The 25,771-nt window shown below is 35.9% G+C and overlaps 1 protein-coding gene across 1 annotated transcript; it reads left to right on the top strand.

Annotated features, from left to right (window-relative positions):
- The first annotated feature begins 1,901 nt into the window (after window positions 1-1,901).
- ALX1 (ALX homeobox 1) lies at window positions 1,902-23,821 on the top strand. The gene is made up of 4 exons (XM_027595335.1): window positions 1,902-2,127; window positions 4,998-5,302; window positions 8,271-8,399; window positions 22,568-23,821. Exons 1-4 carry the CDS (start codon window positions 1,902-1,904, stop codon window positions 22,886-22,888), a joined length of 981 nt encoding a protein of 326 aa, XP_027451136.1. The 3' UTR covers window positions 22,889-23,821.
- The last annotated feature ends 1,950 nt before the right edge of the window (window positions 23,822-25,771 follow it).

The raw sequence follows: 25,771 nt of genomic DNA, 5'->3' as shown, positions 1-25,771 counted from the left end.
TCAGGAACCCGACTGCGCACTCAAGGCCACGCTGAGCGCGGCGCCACGTGAAATGAGCTTGTGCCCCCCCGCCCTCTCTCGGGAGAAAGGTCCCGGGCGCACGGGCGGCCGCCCGCTCGGGCTCAGTTCGCCGGGATCTGGGCGTTCCGGGCCGGCGCGCTTCTAGGGCAGTGCTAACTAAGGAGCCCCGCAGAGGTGCGCAGACCTCCACGGTGGTTCCTCCGAGGCTGTGGGCCTGGCCTGGCCTCGAAGAAGGTCTACCAGGGAGTCTTGGGCCAGCCAAGGCCGCAAGACGCTGGAAATTCCCAAGCCCATCAGGATGCCTGCCAGAGTTGGGCCTGGCGTCACCGCTCTCGTGCCCAAGGCCGTGGCGTCGTTGCCAGGCTGGCTTAGGGAAGCGCGACGGGCGCTGCGAAGGCCTGTGCCGGAAAGGCTGTCAGGACCCTCGAACGGAGTCCTCCCTGGGAAGGTGCCGTCCGTAGTCCCCAACTTGGGGGAGCTTTTCACCAAGTTTGCCAGCTCAAGAGCCTGTTGCAAATGGCTGCCTCTTCGTGCCCAAGGCACTGAACATATTTCCCTTAGACGCTGCGGGCTTCTCGGAAGCCAGAGTCAATCCCAAAGCCACTCATAGGGGATGTCAACCCCTCAGTGCTGTCCTGCCCTCAGGGAGCGGCTAGCTCCCCGCCCACCCTAGCACACCCCCCAGTCTCCCGCCTTTCCCCGGGCCCAAACCCAGGCCCAGGCCGCGCCGGCTCCCGAAACGCCGCCTCGCTAGTGCGCCCAGCTCCGCGCGCGCCCCTCGCTCCCGGCACGCGCTGTTCACAGTAACTCCACCGCCACTCTTTAAAAATAATTGTTTTAAAAACCACGCGGAAGGCCTTCTTCTTTCATAAGCCTTTTGTGTAACGAGCGTCCCTCTGGCCTATACTAAGGTCCCTTTGAAGGAGGCACTTTTCCTAACAGGTTTTCCTAAAATAATCTGGATCGAATGATAAAATCGGGGACCAAAAGGAGCGTTGGGAGGAGAGTGAGGAAATAGATTGGTATTGGCATAATGCTTTCAATGCCTCTTGCTCAGCTTCCCTCTCCCACCCATCGCAAACACGTCCACACGCCGCGGCCTTCCAGAAAGAAAGGAAAGGCCATGGGCTCGTAAGCGCCGAGAGCGCCGGGACGCCGAGCTCCTCCGGGTTAGAAGCCGAAGCCGCCCATCCACCGCGGCCGACCCAGTAAAGAGCTGCCAATGTATCTGGCTTCTTGGGATTCGCGTTAATGTGGATCTTCCACATAAACGATTTACGGATGAAATAAAAGCCCTTTAAGAGAAATACTTCCTTTCAAGTTCTTAAGACGCCTCTAAATCTTTCGGGTAGTGAGTGGCCGGCGTGGGGGCGGGGTGGGGACCGGGTGTCGGGCGGGCGGCCCGGAAGGGCGCAGAGAGCAGGGAGTGGAGGGTTAACTGCTTTGCGATCTCACCAAGCTCTTCCGAAATGCCAATCCACTGTCGCGGCGACAATGTTTCTGGGTGTCGGGGCCTCGTCCCTCCTGGCATTTGTCTGAAATGGAGCTGTCTAACCTAGGCCTGGACGCGCCCTGCGCGGGTAAGTGGGGGAAGGTGGGGGTGGGGTGGGGTGGGGGCGGAGGGGGACCCGGGGTGGAGTTAGTCGCCTGCCTATTTTCATATTCATTAGAACTGGGAGGTTGCCCGAAGAGCCCAGCTGAGTTTCAAGATATAAAAGCAACTTCGGGTGCCCCCTTTCCAGCCGGGACGTATTAAAGGGCTCGGAGCCGGGCAGCTTCCCCTTCCCTCCTCGGCCCTCCCTTCTCCCGCCCACTTGCTCCCTCCCCCAGCGCTCTCCAGCCTCCGCGCCCCAGGAGCTCCGCGACAGCCTTCCAGGATTATGGAGTTTCTGAGCGAGAAGTTTGCCCTCAAGAGCCCGCCGAGTAAAAACAGTGACTTCTACATGGGCGCAGGAGGCGCATTGGAGCACGTTATGGAGACGCTGGACAATGAGTCCTTTTACAGCAAAGCGTCGGCGGGCAAATGCGTGCAGGCCTTCGGGCCCCTGCCCCGCGCCGAGCATCACGTGCGCCTGGAGAGAACCTCGCCCTGTCAGGAGAGCAGCGGTGAGTCGCCTGCCCGAGCCTCCGCCACCCTTCCGCAAACCCTAAGTGCGGGGACGTGTCCGGACAGGCAGGCAGGGAGGATGGAAGGAAGGAAAGGGGGAGCGAGAGAGCCCGGAGGGCGGAGGAAGGCAATGGAAGAGTGAGCGTTTTAAGGAGCGGTGTTGGCTGCAGCCGACTTTGAGGGGCAGGGGAAGGATTAGGCACCGGATTGCCTCCGCGCGGCTCTCTTTTAGCTGTCGAGTGCTGTCCCTTATGGGTCCCGGACTCCCTGTATCTAGGACCCAGGCGTAAACTGATAGGACGGTAAATAGAGTGTAATTGAGTCAAGACAGCGCGCTTCCTCTGTGAGCCCGACGCGCTGCCCCCGCAGAAGGAGCTGAAATCGATCATAGCTCGTTAGAGGACGTCACTGTCGTCACGAATCAGAAAACTTTGAGTTCCTTTAGGTGAAAAACCGTTTCAAAACAAGTTTTCCAAGACGTAGCGGTATTTTTCTTTGTGAAGCTGGAAAATTGCTAGATTAGCTTGTGTGAAGTTGTGATGCGGATTCTTTGGGTTTGCAATAGAGCACACATAAATTTTTCCTAACACCAAATCACTTTCAATAGCTTCGAGTAAAGAATCCCCAATATAAGCACTCACTCCCGAACTCTGTATTGTGTCTTTTTCTGACTCTACATTAAAAGTCACCTAAGAACCCTCTCTCGGAATGCTTCTGGGTAAAATCTTCAACTTTGAACGGCCAAGTATCTCCAAGTCAAAATGTTATCAAAACAAACCATCTATCTTTTCTATCTTGTAACCCAATACAAACGTATTTTTTTTAGATCGCGACAGCTAAAGCAAGTTTACAATTGCAAGAGGACTTTTCCTTATCATTGTATATATTCCACAGTTAAGCTGTAAGGAGCGGGTTGCTTTAAAATAACAAACGAATTAAGTGTGAAATATTTACAACAAGCCTCCCGCCCCCTGTTTTAATGGAGGGTCAAAATCTGGCAAGGTATTGGCTCATAGGAGCTCATTTTCTAAATACTTTGTACACAGTAAGTTTAAAAAAAAATCTCGTGTATTTTACTTATTCAACGTTGCAGATTCCTTGTGACTTGCAAGGTTGAACCAAAATAGTAGGTGGGAACGACAGAGAAAATCAGTTAAATCGTTTCAGTCATTTATTTAGAAAGACAGACGCAATTAATTTTTTTAATATGTTAAATTTTTGGCCTTCTGTTTGTATTTCAGACTGCAGTATCTTTATTTTTGGAATTCTTATATGTATACGTAAAGTTATTCGAATGGACAGGATTTAAAAAAAAACGATTCTCTGATGTCCTGTGTTAACTGCTGGATAGGACTACATCCTATTTTAAATTGTCGGGAATCCAAAATAAGAAGAGAAATAGGTGATTTTTGATACCTTAACTTTTTTAATCACACTTTTAGGATGAATTTTAATAGGAAAGTATTAAGTAAGATGAATGTAGGCAGCAGTTCGCTAAATTTAGGAAAGCTCCTGTCTTTCTCCTGAGATGCCCTTACCCTCACGGCTGCTTCCCCTCCCCCCTCCCTAATTACCGAAGTTCCCCATTTAACTCTGCCGAACACAAAACCTTATTGTTAATCAGTCATGGCTCTTCGTTATATCTAGTTTTACATCCCATCTTTTGCATAAAGGATATTCAACATTTAAGTTATTTTAGGTCTTAAAGTTCAAAACATTGGTATAATGATTAGAACAGTTGCTAAAATACGTTATGAGAGAATTTTCAAAAAGATACAAACGAATAAAGTATGGCAGTTCATTGGAAATTACTGTTCTGGCTGGGTTCACTTTTTCAAAAACTCTTTCCAGTTTCATTATGTGCATCCATTGCGCGCGCGGGCGCGCGCGCGTGCGTGCGTGTGTGTGTGTGTGTGTGTGTGTGTGTGTGTGGCCACAGGATAGATTTTTGTTTTATATCATATTGCAAGCATGCAATCAAATCTGGAGGAAATCACTGAAAGTTAAACACCCCTAAACAGAATGGAAGATGGCATCTTTTGTAATCTTTTAATAGATGTTTTAATGTCTCTGCTTTAGGGAAAAATAAAACTTTCTGTCTTAAAACGTATTTCATGAGTTAAACGTAAATACGACCTATTTAGAAAGAACTGCAAGTGAGTTATTACACTAAAGAAGTCTTAAATCTTATTCTGTTCTATAAGAACCACTTCCAGAAACTGATACGAAAGTCATTAATTTAGTAGGTCGCTTTTTGAAAAAAAATTTAAAAAGCAGACATGAATATACAGTCAAAATGTTCAAAATATAGTAGAAACAAAACCATATCTAAATCTGTAGTCCATACGTTTTGAGTGGAGCAGGAAGATTACTTTAGGGAAGAGTTTGGATATGGGTTTACAGGTATTATTTTTAAAATTGAAATTTTTCAGTTTTTAAAATTGAAATGTCTTTCTTGAGTCATGTAAGTAGCTCGATTTTGTCTGCTGTGAATAAATACATATATCACTTACATTAAATTTGGTTCACTTTTCAAACATTATGCTCAATTTTTTAAAAATCTAGAGCATCTTTTAATTTGATCACCTTATTTGACTATAAATTATGTGCATAAGCATTACATTAGCCCTGTAAAATAGAACTGTAAAATCTGGCAAATTATATGAGTTCCATGTAACACATTTTTAAATGGCCCTAAACCTGCCCAAAGTGGATTAATAGTAGTACACAATGTGATGCTTGAATTCATACTGGCACAGTAAATCATTAACAGACTGCTTTCCTGAGGCTGTAAATTACTTCAACTTCATTTCTTCGTTGAAATGTTTCACAATCCTGAGAACTGTTGTTTTCCCCTCTCTGGATACAGTGAACTATGGGATCACTAAAGTAGAAGGACAGCCTCTTCACACAGAACTAAATAGAGCTATGGACAACTGTAATAGTCTCCGGATGTCTCCCGTGAAAGGGATGCCAGAAAAGGGAGAACTGGATGAACTTGGGGATAAATGTGACAGCAACGTATCCAGCAGTAAGAAGCGGAGGCACCGAACCACCTTCACCAGCCTGCAGTTGGAAGAGTTGGAGAAGGTCTTTCAGAAAACCCATTACCCGGACGTATACGTCAGAGAGCAACTTGCTCTGAGGACAGAGCTCACGGAGGCCAGGGTGCAGGTAGGAGCCAAATGAAGCCCTTGGGTGTGTGTTGGGAGGGGCAGATACTGTTAGAATAATTCAATGGTTGCATTTTGCCACAAAAGAAGAAACTGATTCTCCAGCTAAAGATATAGAACAATGTATGATATGCATGTAGGTCTACTAAAATTTCTTTTTCCTTGCAAAGAATTTAATCACTCACACAAAAACATAAAAGAACACTTGACTTATTACATAGGCATACAAATTAACGATTATTTAAAACAACAGAATGTCATAAATATCTCTAATTTTTAAAGGGCAAAAACACAGAATCATAGCTATCTATTTACTAATGCATTTATTTTGTTTTGTTTTGTCCTATTTTATCAGACGTTAAGGTTCTTTTTAGGTTATATACCAGGTATTGGTAAGTTATATGTGTAATGGCCCATAGGTCTGTAATTTTATTGAGGTTGGGGTTATAATAAACAAAGAAAAAAATGAAACAATTTGACAAATTCGCAATTGTTATAAATACCATAACTTATTTTTACTATGCATAAAGAAAGATCGTATAGCTCCCCTATAATTTTCCCAGCTTTAATAGTTGCCTTGCCATCTCATTTTAACTTTTAAATGTAGATAGCTTATATCTTTTTTGCAGAGGCAATAAAAAGAATGATCTTGAAGTAATTTTAAAATATATACTCAATTATATTTATAAGTTGTATTCAAATTATCAAATTGGATTGCACAATATACTAAACTTTTAGAATCATTTGAAAAAAATTATATTAGGTAAAATTCTATCTCTTAGGCATATTTTATTTTTACTAGAGTTGGTATTCTTAAACTACTTTTTATTAGTTCTCAAGTAACAATTTCAGGGAATAGCATGTTTCTTTGTGCATTTTACCACGCTTTGGGATAATATTGAAGTTTGCAATTCCCATACAGTATAAGAATAGAGAAATAAATAAGATAGTGAAGAATTTTGTCCTGAGAGTAATAATATTTCTTCTGAAGATTAAGCCATTGTAAGGCCGTTTCATCATTAAAGGCAACATTTGGTCGTGCGGGAGTACCAAGCAGCAGGATTTTTCTTCAGCTTGTGGAGGTGAATAGTTATTTATTTTAGTTCAGGAAGTAAATGTACAGAAAGTTGATGCTAATGAAGAATTTTAGAATTGTCAAGTGTTAATATCAGTCCCACATGATTGTGCTGTTTTATTTTTTTGCCTTGTGTTCATATATTAGAATTAATTATACTTGTAACCATTGAAAAATATGTTTACATATAGAGTGATCAGCTGTGCACAATGGTTGTTTTCCCCTTCACATTTCATCAACTCCTGATTAATTTTTGTCTAAAAACATGCACAGAGAGCCAACCCAAACCTAATTTGCTCACATTTTCTCTTTCCGGCTTTTCATATCAGAGTGGTAATTCATAATTATTTTAAGGAGATTGTAAAGACCTTTTTTTTCCCAATGAAAAAAAAAAAAAACCTCATTACTAAATTTCCTTACTATGCTCCTAGTGCCTGTGAAGACAGGAAGAAAAAATGTTTTGTTCTGTTGTTGATGTTATTTTGGGCCCTGGGCATTGTGCATGATACACCTTTACCAACAGTGTTCTAAGAAACCATACTGAATAGGTAGCTCTCATTGCCTTATTTTAATTGCTGGAAACTCTTTAAAGTGCCACCTTAAATTTGCAGTACATGCTTGCACATTGAACTGAGGCTTAATATGTATCCATCAATGTGATGGTAAAGATAAAGAAGATTACAGCTAATTATGAAAAAGAGTAAAATTTCAAGTAAATTTTAACAGTTTTAACAATCTGCATTTGATATGTGATTTCCAGCTTCTTTTGTAAGCATTTTGTATTCTGAACATAGTTCTGTAAAGACTGAAGAGCTTCCTGACAGCTGCTTGTGAAATGTCTACTCAAAAATATCAAATGACACATACCGAATATAACTTTTTGTGTCTCCCTTTAACTCATTAAAATGCTAAAGTGAAGATTCCGGAGAGCTCTAAGTGTGAATTAGTGATTATTTAACCCTCTGAGGAAGATGGTTGTTATGACAAATATTATTAATATAGAAATAGAGAAATTTGGAGGAGAGCTTTGTGATTTTGTAGAGGCTGTAGTAACTCATAGGCTTTCTTGAACTTGGTTCTATCTTCCCATTCATATTATTATTTATATTACCTATAAGTCTCTTATATTGGAGAAATGATTTGGAGATTTCTGAACATTTTCTATAAGGGAAGATAAGAATTATAAGTGGTGTGATTTATATAATAAGCGCATTTGTATAGTTTAAAACCAGAGTTCAATTTCAGATGGTTCCATTTTACCCATAGTCTTTATCGTGCTCAATATAATATGTAATCTTAATATTTTCTGTTTCTAAATAATCGTGATATTTCTGCCAGTGCCATGTGTTTTGGATGTAATCTTTGTGTTTAAATTTTTCTAAGATTATCTAAGTATGGGTACAACCCAGCACAGTCTTCACTTTGTGACATGTTCTAAAGATAATTGTTTTGACAGACCCAGATATTAATTTGGTTATAGTTTGGCTGGGCTAATGTTATGTGCATAACCCCAAACTAAAAAGTCATGAATGTCTTCCAGATTTGCAGCATTCTCTGAGAGGAGGATTATCTATGACAATTTGGAGACATAAGGAGTCTTCAAAATCATATAATCTAACTCCTTTTTATTTTCCAAAATGAAAAAAAAAGAGGCTGAGACAAATTAAATAATCTTTTTAAGTATTTCCTCCCTTTCTATTAATTTATATTGCCTATGGACATACCACTTAGCAGGGTGAAATAGAAAGTAAAATTTGTGGATACTTTTGTGACATAAATTTCTTTCTTAGTGATTTTGTTGACCTGGTTTGTTCTTTCTGATCTGTGTCTTTTAACATCGCCATTGCATTTTCAAATGTTCCTCAGCTAAAATTCTACTTTTTAAAAAAATTAGGTTTGGTTTCAAAATCGAAGGGCCAAGTGGAGAAAAAGAGAACGTTATGGCCAAATACAACAAGCTAAAAGCCATTTTGCTGCCACCTATGATATATCAGTTTTGCCAAGGACTGACAGCTATCCACAGGTATGGTAAACTTCACAGAATACTGATCGAGAAAAATAGATGTGGTGTGTATATTCTTAAAAAGGATATATTATTATTGGCTTTATTATATCTAATACGGTAGTCGAGAATGAAAATTTTAACCTCCAGAAGACTTTTTGCATGTTTGTTAGATGCTTATTTTACTAAAATATTTATTTTGTTATTATTTTCTTTTAGAGCTGTTTGTTCAAAATATTTTAGGGTCTCTTCCTTGTTACACATTGCAACAACTGAAGTAGCATCATTCATAGTATAAGCCTTTTAATCAGTCTACATTTTAACTATTCAGACTCATTTCCTTTGTTAACGTTTCAAAAATAAATAAAGCATTGCTTGGCGTGCTGTCTCTGTGGCTAATGTTTGATGAACCATCCCCTAACCTAGTGTCTGGTGTGGTCTATGAAACCTTCAGTTCCACTTAAAAATCTCTTTTCCTATGTTGTCTTTCCAGCTTTGAAGTTGCTCATTGTTTCAAGGAAACATTTAGCCCTTGGTTACTTAAAACATACATAGGACTAGTACTGGAGATCATTTAAAAAATTTATCACATTAAAAAACACATCCACCCCTTTATAATGGGAGCTCTCATCTCATTTTAGAGAGCATTTAGAATTTCCTTTTCTTCTCTATATTTCCTTTCAATTTAGAGGCCTTTTTCCCCCCACACTTTGTAATGCATGTTAATAAAATACATTTTATCTTTTTAATTGGACATTAATTTTTCCTATTACTGAGTTAGAGTATCCGGAACTATATTTGATACATGATGAGGAACACTTGTATTATAAGGAACAAGACATTTGTTATTTCATTCCTTAGTTGTTTAAGGATATGCACTGTTACAGACCATTTTGAAAACAAATATGTAACATATATGCTGGGGAATACCTTGATAGTCCAGTAACCAAATCTTTGCAAGCCCAAACTTGAGGGTATTCATTTTCTTCAACTCTGAGTACATACCTTGTGAGCATGAATTCAGCCCTTTAGTTTTGTGCATCCTTGCATTCTGATGCTTTTTATGATTCTTAACAACCTATTTTGAGACCTTCACCCTTCCAGACAAATTCACCGAATTTATTAATGTAATGTCATATGTGAGTAAAAGCCTTAGAGATCACCTAGTTCAGTCCTTTTAAACATTAGGAAACGAGACCCGTGGGAGTTAAGGAGTTGGCCTGTGACCACAGGAGTGCTTTCTTATAGGAGAGCCTGGGCAGGGCTGCTTGCGCCAGGCCTCACCATTGCAGTCTACTACAGGACGACAGTGCCTTTTGAATAAGTGTCCATACCTGCCATCAGAAGAACCTTGTTTTTCTTACTCTTCAAAATTTATCTTAGAGGAGATATTTTTTTCTCCAGTTTAAAAGCATATATATATATATATTCTGTTACTTATCATCATAGGGCCAATGAGCTTTGATTGACCAAATAGTGTTGAGTGTCCTAGATGACTTCTGAACACAGTGCTGTGAGGAAGTCTCCCTGGTAGGCTCTAGGCTCCTGGCTCCACGAGGGCAGGTACTGCAGGGGTTTCGTGGTTGTTAGCCCAGCCATAGCCCTTACTATATCAGGCCTTACTATATTCTGAGCAGGTTACATGGAGTAACTCGTTTCATCCTTACCACGATCTTATGCAATAGGTGCTATTAATGAATTATCCTCATCTTCCATATGAGGAAACTGAGACACAGAGGGGAGATACTTACTTCACTTGTGACGAAGCCAGGATCTCATCACAGGCAGTCTGGCTCCCACATGCAAGATCTTAACCTGTCCAATAGACTGTCTCTCCCAAGAACTGAATGTTGAAAAGATTGAATAATTAATAAATGAATACCAAAGGAGCGTAAGGCTTAAGTTGCATTATTCAAGTCTGCAATTTAGTTTAGGGGAGCAGAAACTATACTCAGAGCCAGGGAAATAACAATGAAAACGACAGAGATGGCATATATTGGCATGTACTCTCTATATTTTGAACGACTTCACTGTGATGAATTTAGAAATAGTAAAGTTACAAATTAATGAACTCTTTTCAAATGGACTTTATATATAGTCTTGCTAGTCAAGTGCTCCACCACACTTGACTACAACATACTTTTTTGGGACCTTCTTATTTCAGTCTTCATTTCTTTCCTTGGAAACCCCATTTCTCTGTGTGTGTGTGTGTGTGTGTGTGTGTGTGTGTGTGTGTGTCCCACTTCCTTGTGCCTTGCTAGGGGTTGCCTTCTCTCTAACTACCCTTTCTTCTTCAGTGCAACATAAAACATTTAGAATAGTGCCTGGCACAAACTAAGCTCTTTATAAGGGCTTAATGTAACTTAATATACTCTTAGTCATGCTTTTTTCCTAGGGTTATCTTGCCATTGTGTTATTGTGCCTCATAGCTTTAGAGACTGTCAGCACACTGAGGTAACCTACTAAGTAGCTCAAGCAGGAAGGAAGATGGTACAATCAAATTATATGTTTATAGTCTTTTTCACTCAACAAAGGATTAATTTAAAAATTTCCCCTCACAAATCATGGGAATTTTGCACTAATTCTCCCTGTGGTTTCTCCATAATTTATGTACATTGGTTATTCCAATTCTTAATTTAAGTACGGCAACACAGGCATCACATGTTGAAGTTATTGTTTTTGAAGTTATTTTGACAGTATAATTCATCAACAATAATAAAAATCAATACTGTAAAATCCATTGTAATTTTTTATATGGGTAAGTCATTAGACTCTTGGTTGCCAAAAATACTGAAATCAAAATACCTCTCACTCTCCACTGTGGGTATTGGATAAGGTCAGGAAAACTCCGTTTTAACTTAAAAATATGTGGTTGACTTTTTTTTTTATTTTGGAGAAATAATTATGCCAAGATCATGTCTCTCAAGCTTCAGCCTAAAGGAAACTTTTTTTTTAAAGCATGTGTCTTGAAAATAGAAATTATAATCAGAAAATAGGAACCAAACCAGAATCCAACAACTCAGTGCAGTCAGACACTGAGCTTGGTTACTGTTACTAATTACAGAAAAAAATATTAATTACCAAAAAGTTAGAAACTAGAAAACTAGAAACAGGACAGAAACAAAGAATTAACAATTCGGTGGGAAAGCAAAAACATACACAGAAATACATGAAAACAGAAATGGTTGAGAAAATGATCTCCTCAGGCCTGCTCAATGTGGATAATAATCTTACCAACTATAAAAGTATCTCTATATAGCCTCTATATAATAGGTTTATTTATGAATAGTAATTAATATTTTCTAAAGTGTTCTAAATACTTTGTTTCCAGTGCTCTCATTACAAACTAGTAACAACAGCCCTACTGGTAAAATTAATACCTGCCAGTTGAGGGCTTATTTTAAGCCAGGCTTCTTTCTTACAGCCATTAACTCATTGAATTTAAGTCCAGGTTTTCTGAGTACAGGAGTTCAGGGCTCTTTAACGCAGCATCACTGAGCAAGGAAATATTTCAGTTTTGACCTTAAAACACCAAATCACTTTGGAAAGCAAAGATGCTTTCATTTCTTTAAAGGTATAAAATAATGATATAAAGCATTTACAAAATGTAGACACTTCTGAGACTGTTTTCAGGTATTCTTTTTTTTAAGCTTGCTCATATTTGATAGCAAACAGTGAGAGGAGTGACGTCAGTAGTACTGTAAGGTAGTATATTTGGATGTACTGAGAAATGGTATCTGTCTTCTAAAAACCCTTTATTTTGGCTCATGATATCAGTTGTCATTTGGCAACACTATGATTTTGCTAAATGAAAATACCTGAGCACCCGATGTTCTCCACGACCTGACATTTTAAACAACACTCATGTGCTGCATCTATTCCTTGTGTTGTGCCGAAGCTCTTCCTCCTCTCTTGAATTCCCTCCTCTTCACCTGATCTGTTTCCTCCAGGAAACCTTCCATCAATTCTCCTTCAATCAGCACATGACTTTAGCACTGACATAGTGGTGGGGTGTATACAGTATCTGCCACCCCATTTACAATATATTTATGTTTTAAAAAGGATGATTCAGATCGTAACTTTGTATTGTATTAAGCAAATTACGTATACACTGAATAGATGTGAAAGAAAGTCGCTTCGCTTCAACATTCTGGAATATGTTATGAACCCCAAATTAATCAATTTTCAGTTAAAACAGATGATTCCTAGATCTCTGTTATTAACCATCTCTGGGGTCCTCAACAATTCACTTTCCCTCTCTGAGTCTCAATTTCTTCCTCTGTTGAAAAGAATAGTTTATGAAGATTTTGCAGAACATTTTTGAGTTAAATTTTTTTTCTTCCAGAGTTATTTGCATTTTAGTCAACAAATACATGTTGGTACTGTGTGAGGCACAGGGGTTCTGTAAATGATCCAGACAAAAATCTCTTGCTGTTTGGGCAGATTACAAACTAGGTGAGATTCGTACCAAATTCTGCAGACACGTCGTGATGCAACCTACACCCAGCAGACCAAAAAGAACTATGTAATTTTGTCTTTGAGTTGAAAAAGCAAGCATCTATCAAGAGTAGATTCTAATTTATTTCTAATTTGTGAACACCAAATCATTTCTTTAAATAATTGTTCTGTTGAATAAAATATTTTTCAAGGTATAAACATTTTCTGGAGGATTATAGCCAGCCTCCGTTCTTACAAGAAACTCTAGTTTCATGCCCTTAGGTTTGGCTCAGATCGCATGTGCATCGACTTTATCATTTACTTGCTGGGTAACTTGGGGTAAGTCTCCTGACTTCCTTGATCTTCAGATTCTTTCTTTGTAAAATGGTGGTATTATTGGTGCTAGAGTTGGTGGTGTGGCTGATGTTAATGATCACCTTCTTAATACTTTTCTGTTATTGAGAGGATTAAATTGATTTCCAAACAGTCTGTGGAGCTAAGTCATTGGACTTGAGGAGGGCTAGGTGTTAATGTTGACTATGGGCTTCACAACCAGGGAGTTGTGGGTTCAGATCCTGACTCTGCTACTTAATAGATTTTAGACCTTTGGCAAATGAATTAACCTCTAGGCATGTTTCTCCTCATTTATAAAATGGGTATAAAAATTAATATGATGTTGATGAAAATCAGAAACAATAGTTTCTGCAAGGTACTTGCAGAAAGTATATAATAATACATACTATTATATATAATATATATATTATATTATATTATATATATATAATGTAAACACGTATATAATGAGTGCTCAATAAATAGTAACAATTCTGTAATAGCCATTAGTCATTATTGATTCTACAGTACAGACGTAGCTAGGTGGTGTGAATGTTCTGTTATTGTAGCATTTAAACTAATCCAATTTTTAAGTAAATTCACTATTTAAGGGTCTAGGGAAAGATCAAATTTAGTTAAATGTACTTTCCTCTTTAAATTAGGACAACCAAATATGGTAATTTAAGGAACATTTGGGTATATTCTTAATCCACCAAAATTATTTTCTCATGAAGAAAATATTTTCATCAAAAAATTTTAAAAGGTTTGAAGTTGTTTCCCACCAAAATTTTCCATGGGGTTTTACTTAGTGTATAGTGAGAATCATAACTAAATCTGTGTTTACGTAATATACAAGGGGACCCATGCAGTGTCTTGCTTTCTGTTGTTTAATTGATGACTTAATAAATATATGCCACTTGGAGTTTGAACATACCAAAGGTTGGATTCAAGTTATAAATAATTTGTCGTCATTGGAGTGATTTAAAACACAGATGAAAGCTGTACAACATTTCTAGTTTAACAAATTCTGTTTCAAACATAATTATACAGTTTTTTAAAGGAAATGTTAACATTTCTATAAAATAGTGATTGTGAAAATATTGTTCACTCTGCCGTTCTTAAGAGTAGCATCAGTTTCTGTACTAATCTTAAAGTTTACCTTTAATTAAGCTAAATAAAGAATATGGAACTTATCTCCTTCAACCACTGTGGTTTAGCAATTTAAAGCATATAAAACAGCAAATAAATAACCAAAAATCTTCTTAAAATGTTAGTAATGTAGCTATACTTGATGCATTGTATAATAAATATTCTCATATCTATGAAACAACCAATGAAATGGTCACATAGTGATACAGTGAAACTTCTCTTAGGAGGAAGGAGGGACAAAAATATTAACATCACTGGGTCAACAAGTCATATCGATATAAAATTGCTAATTTAATTAAATGTATAAAAATATATACAACTTGTATGAAGAATATTTCATATATAAGTACATATTAAAAATAAGTTACATGTAGCATGAGGCAGGTATTGTCAGCATCAGTTAAGTGATGATGCAGCTAGACACAAAGAGGGAATAATTTTTATTTTGTTGAAAATACAAACACTTTACAGAGATAAAAAAAATACCCTGCAAAAGAAGCAAAGTGCATTCATATCTTAGATTATGAATTTAGACATATTTTTTGAAAAATGTGATATTCAAGTTTAATGTGACTTAATGACTTTACACAGTAATAATAACTTAGCTGATTTTCCTTTTTTTTTTTTTGCTTTTAATGGGTGATTGCTGTTAAAGCATTGAATTTAACTGAATTGGTCATGAGTATTTTATATTTTAAAAGGAAAGAATGAATTAATAAATTGAGTAGATTACCAAAATAAGTAATAAGAAAAATGTAAGAATAAATTATTGAAGAGTGCTGTCGTTGCTTATACAAATAAAAACTCCTTTACGGGGGATGGAGAAGAACCAGGGGGAAATTAAGCCTGAGAAGTCTGTGACAACAGACCTGTGGGTTGAAACCTGCAGCACACACTGTTATTGTTAGTGTGAACTTATGACATATTTTAATTCAGAGTTTTCACTTGCCATATTTATTAAGCCTCATGTAATCTTTAAATTTAAAAATATTCTTGTAGATTAAAATATTTGCATATTGGATTTATATTTTAAGTTATTAATTTACAAGGAAAACTTAATTTATATTTTAATCTTTGTCGCTTATAATTGTGGATTTTGTTTTAATTGGGGAATTGTGTCATTAAAAATGAATCAAGCACTGTCAACAATGATTATCATGCATGTATTAAAGTATGAAAAATAATGTGACAATTAATTGGAAAATACCCTATGTTGATCAGCGTTGCTGAATAATAAGTAAAATAGCAAATCCTAAGTGCTATTATTTTATTCTGTCCTTAAGTGAGTTGATTTGAAAAGTGTCATTTTAAGGTATATAGAGTAAGATTTACTGTAAGTCTTCATAATGATCATAATTACCATACAGGTTAAGAACACATCCAACACTAAAAGAAGAGAAAAAAAAAATGTCCTTAATGTTTCTTATACTTTTGATTTGGAGCACATATTTCAAATAGTATTTAAATAATGCAAAATTTAAACACATTTATGTGATGTCATTCTGAAAATTTCTAGACATTAACATTTCTTAGGAGGGTTAGTGCTTTTAATTTTTGCACTAAAAAGATATATACACTTATTTTTCTGTAAAGCAGTTTCCTTCTCAAATTTTTAGTCTCATATGATTGTTCTATCTTAAAGTGATTTTTTAATGGAAAATTCACTCTTCCTTGTTCCAAATCTCTGTATACATTTCTAAGATGGAATTTTATTTAAAAAATCAAAGTAGCAAGCAATATTTAACATATGACCTTTTCCTGATAAATAATTCCTAATCACTTTAGGTTAATGATACTATATGTTGAAAAGGTATACTTTTGAAATTTTTGAAATGTAAATCGATTCCAAAAAATCTTAATAATATGTTATCTGAATTTTTTATGTGAAAATTACAGCTAATAAGTAGGCACTGATGAAAATGTACCCTCATTTCTCTCTTAGGTAGTACCTAAACATGCTCAGATTAATCTTTTCACTACGTAATTAATTTAATTGGGATTTTTTTTTTCCCAGATGGACAAAGTATCAGTGTTTGAGATTTAGTCACTTATTCTCTGGTAGCAAGTGAGACTTACTCACTGGTAACAAATTCACAATTTAGAAAAACACTTCTTGATGTAGTTACTAGAAAAGTTAATGTGACCCTAATATTAGTCAACAGCTAAAAATATCTGCAAGTTACTAAGTGTATGATTCTTATTAACATTTTATCACACTAAATTTTAAAGGAAGGGTTATGCTAGTAAAGAATATAATGACCTCTTAAAAAAATTAAATTGTTTTTGCAGAAAGTCATGTTTGCATTTTTTTAAAGAGACCATATGAAAAATCTGGTAAATTATAGACGTGATAATGTGGTAATAAATTTATATAGTAAGTATTGAATTGTATACAAAGTGATCAATAAATGTAAACATTCTGTCAAAGAGGAAAAACAAAAATCAACTTTGGGGTTTTAATGCAAAGACGCTATTGCTAAAACATTATTACAGATACCTCTTTGTGAATCCCTGATCTGTGACTTTTTAAAGCAACCTTTAACTCCCACAGGGACTTGTGTAGGCATATGGTGTGAAGGTAGTCTGAGTGTAGCATGATGTGTGTGTGGGCTGTTTGTGTGTGTGTGTATATATGTACATTGGTGGCAGGTAAGAGCAATCTATATATAGAAGAGGAGTGAGGTTAAATAAACTTGTTTTAGTAGAAAAATATTTAGTTTTAGAGTTGCTTTAAAATTAAGGAATGATTGTTACTCATTGATATCACATTATTGTGTCTCTTAGATCCAGATTAAATTCCATAAGGTAGCGTCTTCTAAATAGCACTAACATTAGGAAATAGAATATGTAATGCTGTCATGAAACTATTTGATGTTTTTTATACATCATGGTACTTTATAGGTAATGCAAAGACTAACAAACTTGCATTTCTTTTAAAAGTTTTTTTTTTAAAGTACCAAAAGTTGCTTACTATAATAAAATCAGCAAATGCATTAGAAATATACACTAGGTTTAGTATACTAAAAATTTCTTGGTAGTTTTGATTATAAAAGAATATATCAAGTGTCTAAGGTGAAGGTAAATGAGATTCATAATTTCTCATTCATTATTTACCATATTACTTCAACTCATGAATATATATCCACAGTGAAGAGCTCTTCGTGTATTTGTGTGTGGGGTGTGTGTGTGTGTGTGTGTGTGTTGTGTGTGTGTAAAATACACATATATATTGACACTTTCTATCCTATGTATTACTTTTAATTCCTTGGAAGAAAAATGAGTGTTAAATGAATTTTATTTCTTTTTGGAAAGAATCAGACCAAAAAAAAAAAAACAACTTTCCTCCTAAATTCAAAGTCATGGAATAATTAACTGTTAACTTTTCATTTGATTAGAAAGACATTAAGGGGCAAATGTTCAAAGTAGAGTGTAGTAAGTCAGCTGAACCTCCATTTGTGCTAATGGGATGCAGTTGGCTAAGTTCCCTGGACAATGCTTTGAACGTACCCCTAGAACTTTTTAAAACGTTGCAAAGCACATTAAAATATGGAATGTTTTTAGATTTTCTACTTCTTTTAAACACAATAAAGAAGAAAAAATTGTAAAGGCAGTCTTTTTTTTTTTTTTTTGGCACAGAGGAAAGAAGGACATGGGTATTATTTAATGATGGTGTTCCTGGTTGTAAAACTCTTTAATATTATACAGTTAGAGGGCCACAGAAAAACCCTAAAATTTGTTTGGTGCTGAACTCCACCATTGTAGGTATCTCTGAAATAGTCCAAAAAAGAAAAGTAGTGATCCTATTTAGGGAAAAAAAAATGTATTCTTTCATTCCAAAATCTAACAGCAAATATAATATTTCTTTTAATGAATCAGCAAGTTTTTGTGTGGCTTCTCTGTTAACAAATATATATATACAGTTTCAGACAATATGACATGTTAAGTTCAAGCACATAGTTTTAAAATGACCACTTGTATAAGAATAGAATTGGTGGAGGGATGGAGGGGCCATAGACTGAACCTACATTGACAGCAGTAGATTTATTCAACCACAAGCTCTAACAGCTTAGTTTGATCAAATACTGCCTTTGAGGAATGCTTAAGAAAAAGAGACTTGTGTAATAACTGCCTAAGATATTTGAAGATTTTCACATGTAAGAAGGATGCTACCTATTCTGTGTCATTTTAAAGAACAGAAATAGAAGTGATAGAGGAAGATAAAAGCTCACTTTTTTACAGAGTTCTCCAAAGGGAATGAAAAATTTTTAAAGAGGTAAGCTTCTTATCACAAGAACTAAATATAAGTGAAAGTGTACAAGGGGTTTTTGCATTTGGAAGGAAGTTGGACTTCAATAGTGTCACCTAATCCCGGGTGATTCTCAGAATTCCTGTAATATTGTCATTGCCATTATTTTAATTCAGATCCCATAAGCTGCACCCCATGCTTAATGAGTCAGAATCTCCAAGAAGATGTATCTGTGATGAAGAATAAGTACTTGATAGGAAAATAAAATTACCTAGGGAGATAAAGTCAACAGTGTCTGGGGATGAAATTTTCATAATTGTCAAGATTATACAGAGTAGTGATTATAGAGCTCAAATTATGAAACAAAATTTAGATATATTAGCATAAATTGTCCATAAAATTTTGGTTACACCTGCAAGATGGATCAGTTCAAATTTCATATTCTTCGAGATTTTTCAGTCATTTAATAAAGTTGTATTAAGGGCTTATCATGTATTGTGTTAGGCTGAAGGATACAAGAAAAAGTTATGAGCAAACATCAGGGATTTTGCTTTCAGAGAATAAAGCCTATGAACACCCACAAAGTTAAGATTATGAATAAGCAAATAAACAATTTCAGCTTGTAAGACTTTTTTATATCATTGTTGCATTTCTTAAGATTTCCTGGGTTCAGATTTGACCTCTACCATTGGAGTCACACATCCTGGGAAGGTTCTTAAACTCTCTGTTCCATAGTTCTACCTTTTACAAAATGGGGATACTAAAAACAAAGAAGCATCTTTTAGTGTATAGAAATGACTAGAAGTCCCCACAGTATATCTAATACCATGCACGTGGTAATTAATTGACAACCATTAGCTATCATGAGCATGATTTTGATTGTTGTCATCAGAGGTTTAATCATCCCGAGGGAATGCTTCAGAGGAAGCAAAACCTCAATTCACTGGGGATATTGTCTTTTTTATGATTTATATCTAACTTTCGACATCAAAACCAACTAAAACCCTAAAGTCAGATGAAAACATGCCAGAAATTCTTAAATGAAAGAAAGATATGGGTTGGAGGAGATAGAGATCAGGAAATAGGACATACCAGTAAAAATGTGCAACGTTATCACTACCCATGGGACTATATGGGTATCTTCTCAAATCCAACTAAAATATTGCTGTAGTAACTTGCTTTGCCAGTCTGTTCTGTTCAGAAAACATTTCTTTCTATATGCTAGAAATTCTTTCACCAAAAGTAACACATTTAACTTGTTTGCTCATGTCCAGATAAGAAGTTTTGATCAAAATAAAAATATTTGTCCATGCCAGGGAAACTGGAGAATTTATTTTCAACTTATAGGTAGATTAATGTGAATTATTTTAGGGAGAAAAAAAACTTTCTTAATTTACATTCATAGATTACTCTCCTTGCCTTTACCATCCTCATTTTCTTTTTTTTTTACCTCATTATTAAATATATTTCTATGCATTTGGAATATGAGTAGATGGTTTTAATAACAAATTTCAGCAATACTTTGTATAAATTGAGGAATCCTTTAACAAACTTAAAATGTAAATCTTTCTCTACCGCTATTTTGCCTTTCATTTATTCTTTCAAATATAAGCAAGCAAGTTCACTTTCATTTCCTGAAAGCCCTTTTGTCAGACATGTGACTGTGGGTTTTGCAGTGTAGCACAATGTTTGATTGAATGTCAGAGGAAAATCACCCAGATCAAGTTAGAAGAGTGGGTTGACAGAGTAATGACATTAACAGTCCCTCTTGTTGGTTTGAGATACATAACTCAGCAATCAGTGGCATCAATCATTATATTTTGGGTAAAGTGGGATACATTTAGTAGAATAAGCAAAAACTGAAACAACATAGCCAATGATGACTTAAAGATTAATAGAATGTGCAAATCATTATATATATCTATAGATATGTCTCACAGGTTTAATATATTTAAAGCAGCTTATAAATGTATTTATATAAATATTTCTGAAATAACACTGAAGTGAGCATCATGCCAATCTTTGAAGCCCCCAAATAACAGATGAAATTAGTTGTTCAAATTTTCTCTTATGTTTGAAACTGATTAAGCAATCTTTTCTTGAGTGACAGAGTAACATCTAACAGTGCAATGTAGAAGATTCATTAACATTTTATGCTATTAATTGAAAATAAGTCACTTAAAAAAGAGGCTTTAAGCGTGGGTATTGTGAGACTACACCAGAAGTCATACACAGTAGACTGAAATCTTTATGTAAAAATAAATATAAGCAAACATTACTTATGTGTTAAAAACAATTGATGATATGATTCTAATTATGATGATTTTTAAAAAGGAAGCCAGATGTGATAAACATAGGTATTACTGCTCTGTGGTAGTTGAAATTTTTGTAATAATATTGCAATAGTGTAATAATGTTGGAATTTTTAAATTTTGTTTTCTAAGGCTCAAACTCTCTCTCATTTCCCCCAGCTCCTGCTGTTTGCATGATTTTTCTCTTCGTTTCTCAGTAATGCATATGATCACTGTTTTTTTTTTTTTTCTTGTCCTTGTTTAAAGAGCTGGTCTAAGATACTGCCTATTTAAAACTCATATTATACAAATTCTACCTAGTGTCTCCTTTACATGCTAGTAAATTTAGAGAAATTTGTGTTTGTTGTTTCTTAATACTAAGAAATGTGAATTTTCTGGGCACAAGTGACAATCTAGTTTTGTCTTATATAAGATGTTCTACAGTACTTTAATTGTACTCATATGATATATTTGCTAGTACTAGCATATTTTTCTCAGTTGTGCTTTCATTATTTGGTAATGGTCATGTTTTAGAATTTTAAATTATTTTACATGTCATAATTCTGTTGCAACCTCACTATATCATATATAAGGCCTAGAAAAAATGTTTAAAACATGTATATATTGCTCATATTCACAGAGCTATGTATTTAAGTCTCTAGGAAAGAAAAGGCAATGAAAGGCTAAACATTTCCAATAATGAGCTTGATTAAAAATATCTACCAAGTAAATATCAGGAATGGTTTCCAACAAAAGCTGCCACACTGAGTTCAACTATAGAACTTTAACAAATGCAATTGTGTCATTGAGTTTAGAAAGATGGAAACTATATTTAAACTTAAAACTGTATTTTTTATTTTTATTATTTTTAATTTTTTATTGTTATGTTAATCACCATACATTACATCATTAGTTCTTGATGTAGTGTTCCATGATTCATTGTTTGTGCATAACACCCAGTGCTCCACGTAGAACGTGCCCTCTTTAATACCCATCACCAGGCTAACCCATCCCCTCACCCTCCTTCCCTCTAGAACCCTCAGTTTGTTTTTCAGAGTCCATTGTCTCTCATGGTTTGTCTCCCCCTCCGACTTACTCCCCTTCATTCTTCCTCTCCTGCTATCTTGTTCTTTTTCTTTTTTCTTAACATATGTTGCATTATTTGTTTCAGAAGTACAGATCTGTGACTCAACAGTCTTGCACAATTCACAGCGCTCACCATAGCACATACCCTACCCAATGTCTACCACCCAGCCACCCCATCCCTCCCACCCCCCACCACTCCAGCAACACTCAGTTTGTTTCCTGAGATTAAGAATTCCTCGTATCAGTGAGGTCATATGATACATGTCTTTCTCTGATTGACTTATAAAACCATATTTTAAACTGCATTTCTAAACACATGAATTTGTCATGAATCATGACTAAATCTAGATTTCATTTTAAAAATCACAACTGTAAAAAGAATACTCAAGAGATTGACATGTTTTGAGAGTATTTTATGTGGTCAAGTATGTGGGTTGTGGTGATCTATTACAGTATAACAGATTGGAAGAATCTTTCAAATAATTATCTTTTAGTAATCACTTACTGTACTCAGAATGTCATCACAGACCACCCAATGGGAGCAAACAATGAATAGTTGACAAAATTGAGTCAACACTGTTTAACAAATGTAAGGGAACAAAAGTGAGAATGCGTAAATGTAATATTTGTTGTTTTATATATTCCAGATTCAGAACAATTTGTGGGCAGGAAATGCGAGTGGTGGTTCTGTGGTTACTTCATGCATGTTACCACGTGACACTTCCTCCTGCATGACACCTTATTCTCACTCGCCTCGGACAGATTCCAGTTACACAGGGTTTTCAAACCACCAGAACCAGTTCAGCCACGTGCCCCTCAACAATTTTTTCACTGACTCTCTTCTTACTGGGGCTACCAATGGACATGCATTTGAAACAAAGCCAGAATTTGAAAGGAGGTCTTCCAGTATCGCAGTTCTTCGAATGAAAGCCAAGGAGCACACTGCCAATATTTCATGGGCCATGTAACATACAGTACTCTTTTATTTTTCTTTTAATGGCAAAGTAAAACATTCTATTTCTCATATTTAAAGGATACCACAATAAGCTGCTGTGTGTGGAATTGCTAAAGGTCAAGGTATACAGTGAGACCAGCTTAAATGAATAGTTGTTATTATTTAACATTAAAATCTAAGAATGAACCTCTGAAAAGACTAAATAGATTTACCATCCATCAGTCTCCACAAACTCTGTTTTAGTAGTAAATTTTTTTCTATTGTACGAGTCGATGAAATATGATCATGCAACTTCTTAAAAGAATAAATGTATTAAACAAATTCCTCTGTTATAGATTGATTTATGTCAATTTTGTATAACAAGAAATCCCTTGTAAAATAATATCTGATAAAGGAGGAAATGCACTGGGGAAAATGTCAAGATACCAAAGCTGTCAGGTAAATATTGAAGCAGGGTGTTTCGGGGAGTTGACTGTTATTTCTCCCTCTCTGGCTCCAAGACACAACGGTCATATCTCCTGTTGCTGAGAATTTATCTTCAGGCCTCAAAGATTTTTTTTACCCCTGGCTGTTTTCATGAATTTCCACCCCATGAAATAGAACTCTTCTAAAATGGCCAGCATTTGCATGAAATATTTGGGCATAGTTTCCCAAAACCATGTGGATAAAGGTGATAACTGAAATATTCCGGTGTGATTTAAAATATAGTCATGAGAATAGTTTCTATAAATGCTACCTTTTAAATGAAAAAGTCAGCACCAACTCAGTGAAAAAGCCAACACCAACTCACCACACCGACTTAGTGTCACACACTAGAAAAAGAGTAAGTTACAAAACCTACTGCTTTTAAGCTAAAATTGTGTCAATTCAACTGTACACACAAACATCTAATAAATACACTAAAAGAAAACTTTTTTGACATGTCACATTATGCTTTATTATATTATGAAACATTTTCAGTTAAAAGAGTAGCAAATCTGACTTTATATTTATTTCGTGGGCTTATGCAAGTGCACATGTGTGCGTGTTTGTTTTTTGATATATAAGCCGTAAGCATTTTTTTGCTACTGTGGTTTTGCATAGGGAATTAAAATGTCAGAAGGCTCTCTAAAATTTCTGGTGGAAAAGAAAAGAAAAATACATTGCATCTGGAAAATTGCTAACCCCTTTGATTTACTTCTCCTCCCTTTCCCCTGTCACATTCCAAGCTTTTTCAGATGAGTGAAATGTCAACCTCCTTAAAAGACTCTTAATTCATAAAGGCAAAGTAAATTAATTGAAATGAAGATGGCTCCCATGGTTTGGATCAGAGCAAGGTCTGCTCTTTGTACTCCCTTAGAATCTTCCTTGTGGTTCCTACAGCTTTTAGGGATATGCTTAGAAGCCCTATAGGCTAAAGGACAGGAATAAATGAATTTTAAAAATTAAATTTCAGAAAAAATACTTAAATCAGTGTCTCTTCCTCATAGGAAAAATATTTACAGCAGTTAGACATCTCTTGTAATAAAACCTTAAAATCAAGCAGATGATGGAGATGAGTGATGTCCTAAACAATCATCCCTTGACTTCATAATAACTCTGTTCTTTATTACTTTTGAGTTCTCTCCTTTTAGTTTTCTTCCCAGGACAAACTTGTTCAACTTTGGCCCTGAGAATTATGCATACATGCAGGAGCTCTCGTTAAAGGATTGTTTAGGCAGCTGTTAAATATCCTTCATGTTTTAAAAGAGAATGACTTCTTTTAATATATTCCTGTGTCTGGTCCATAAGAAGTTGCAAACTAAAACTTAGAAAGAAAATATAAGACTTTCCTTTTAAAAGTTCTCAAGTTAGTAGTGTTCATGTTCATTTTCTCCTGCTTTCTTAATTGAAATTTTAATGTCCTTTGGCTAATACATTATATTTTTAAAATGAGGGACAAAACTCATTTTTGAATCAAGTGTGCATTTCACATCATCCCTTAGTTTTCCTACTATAACATTTTTTCTCATTATATTCTTTTTTTCCTTTATTTCTCATTATTTTCTAATAATTAGTTGGAGACTGTAACTCATTTTTTTTAATTTTAACATCTTTTTAATTGAGGTCCTACATCTGCAATGTTTTTTATAAATTAATTCAATCGGCACATATTTTTTCTTAACACCTACAATGTGTGAAGCACTTTTGGGGATAATAAAAGAAATAATAGAACCATGGTTTTGTCCTCGATGGGTTCACAGTCTTCATGGACAGATGCATCCATAAAGTTTACATCCACAGCCATGCTTCGCATTTTATGATGGCCATAAGAATTGAATGCAGTTTTTTGTGTGTGTGTGAACATTCTGACCTTTCTTTTTCACTGGATGGATGTTATTACATATTTAAATTATTAAGATATAATAACATGAACTTTTGGTGCAATAGGAAAGATAAAGCTAATACGAAGAGTGTGTAGAATTCACTTCCTGAATTTTCTCTTGCAATTTCTAAACTTATGTTAAACTCAGTTTCATATACCAGAATTCAGATCCCTCACAAAAATGTTGAACTTAGCTGCGCCTGGGGTGGCTCAGTCGGTTAAGCGTCCCACTCTTGATTTCAGCTCAGGTCATGGTCTCAGGGTTGTGGGATGGAGCCCCCCGCCCCTGAGTTGGGCTCTGCTCTCAGTATGGAGTCTGATTATCCCTCTCCCTCTGCTCCTCCCCCTGCTCTTTCTTTCTCTCTCAGATAAATAATAAATAAATAAAATCTTTAAAATAAAAATTAAAAGGGTGAACTTGTACACTTAAGAGATGAAAAACTAAGGAGTGTTTTAATTTCCTTTTATTTGGGCTCAAGTTATTAACGGTATTGATTCCTAGGAGTTTGGGGCCCTGAAGTGGTTGAGTCACTTGGACAATTGTTTCCAGGC

Source organism: Zalophus californianus, chromosome 9, assembly GCF_009762305.2.
Source record: "Zalophus californianus isolate mZalCal1 chromosome 9, mZalCal1.pri.v2, whole genome shotgun sequence".
In the NCBI taxonomy this organism is placed as follows: domain Eukaryota; kingdom Metazoa; phylum Chordata; class Mammalia; order Carnivora; family Otariidae; genus Zalophus; species Zalophus californianus.
This window is presented reverse-complemented; position numbering and strand designations above follow the sequence as displayed.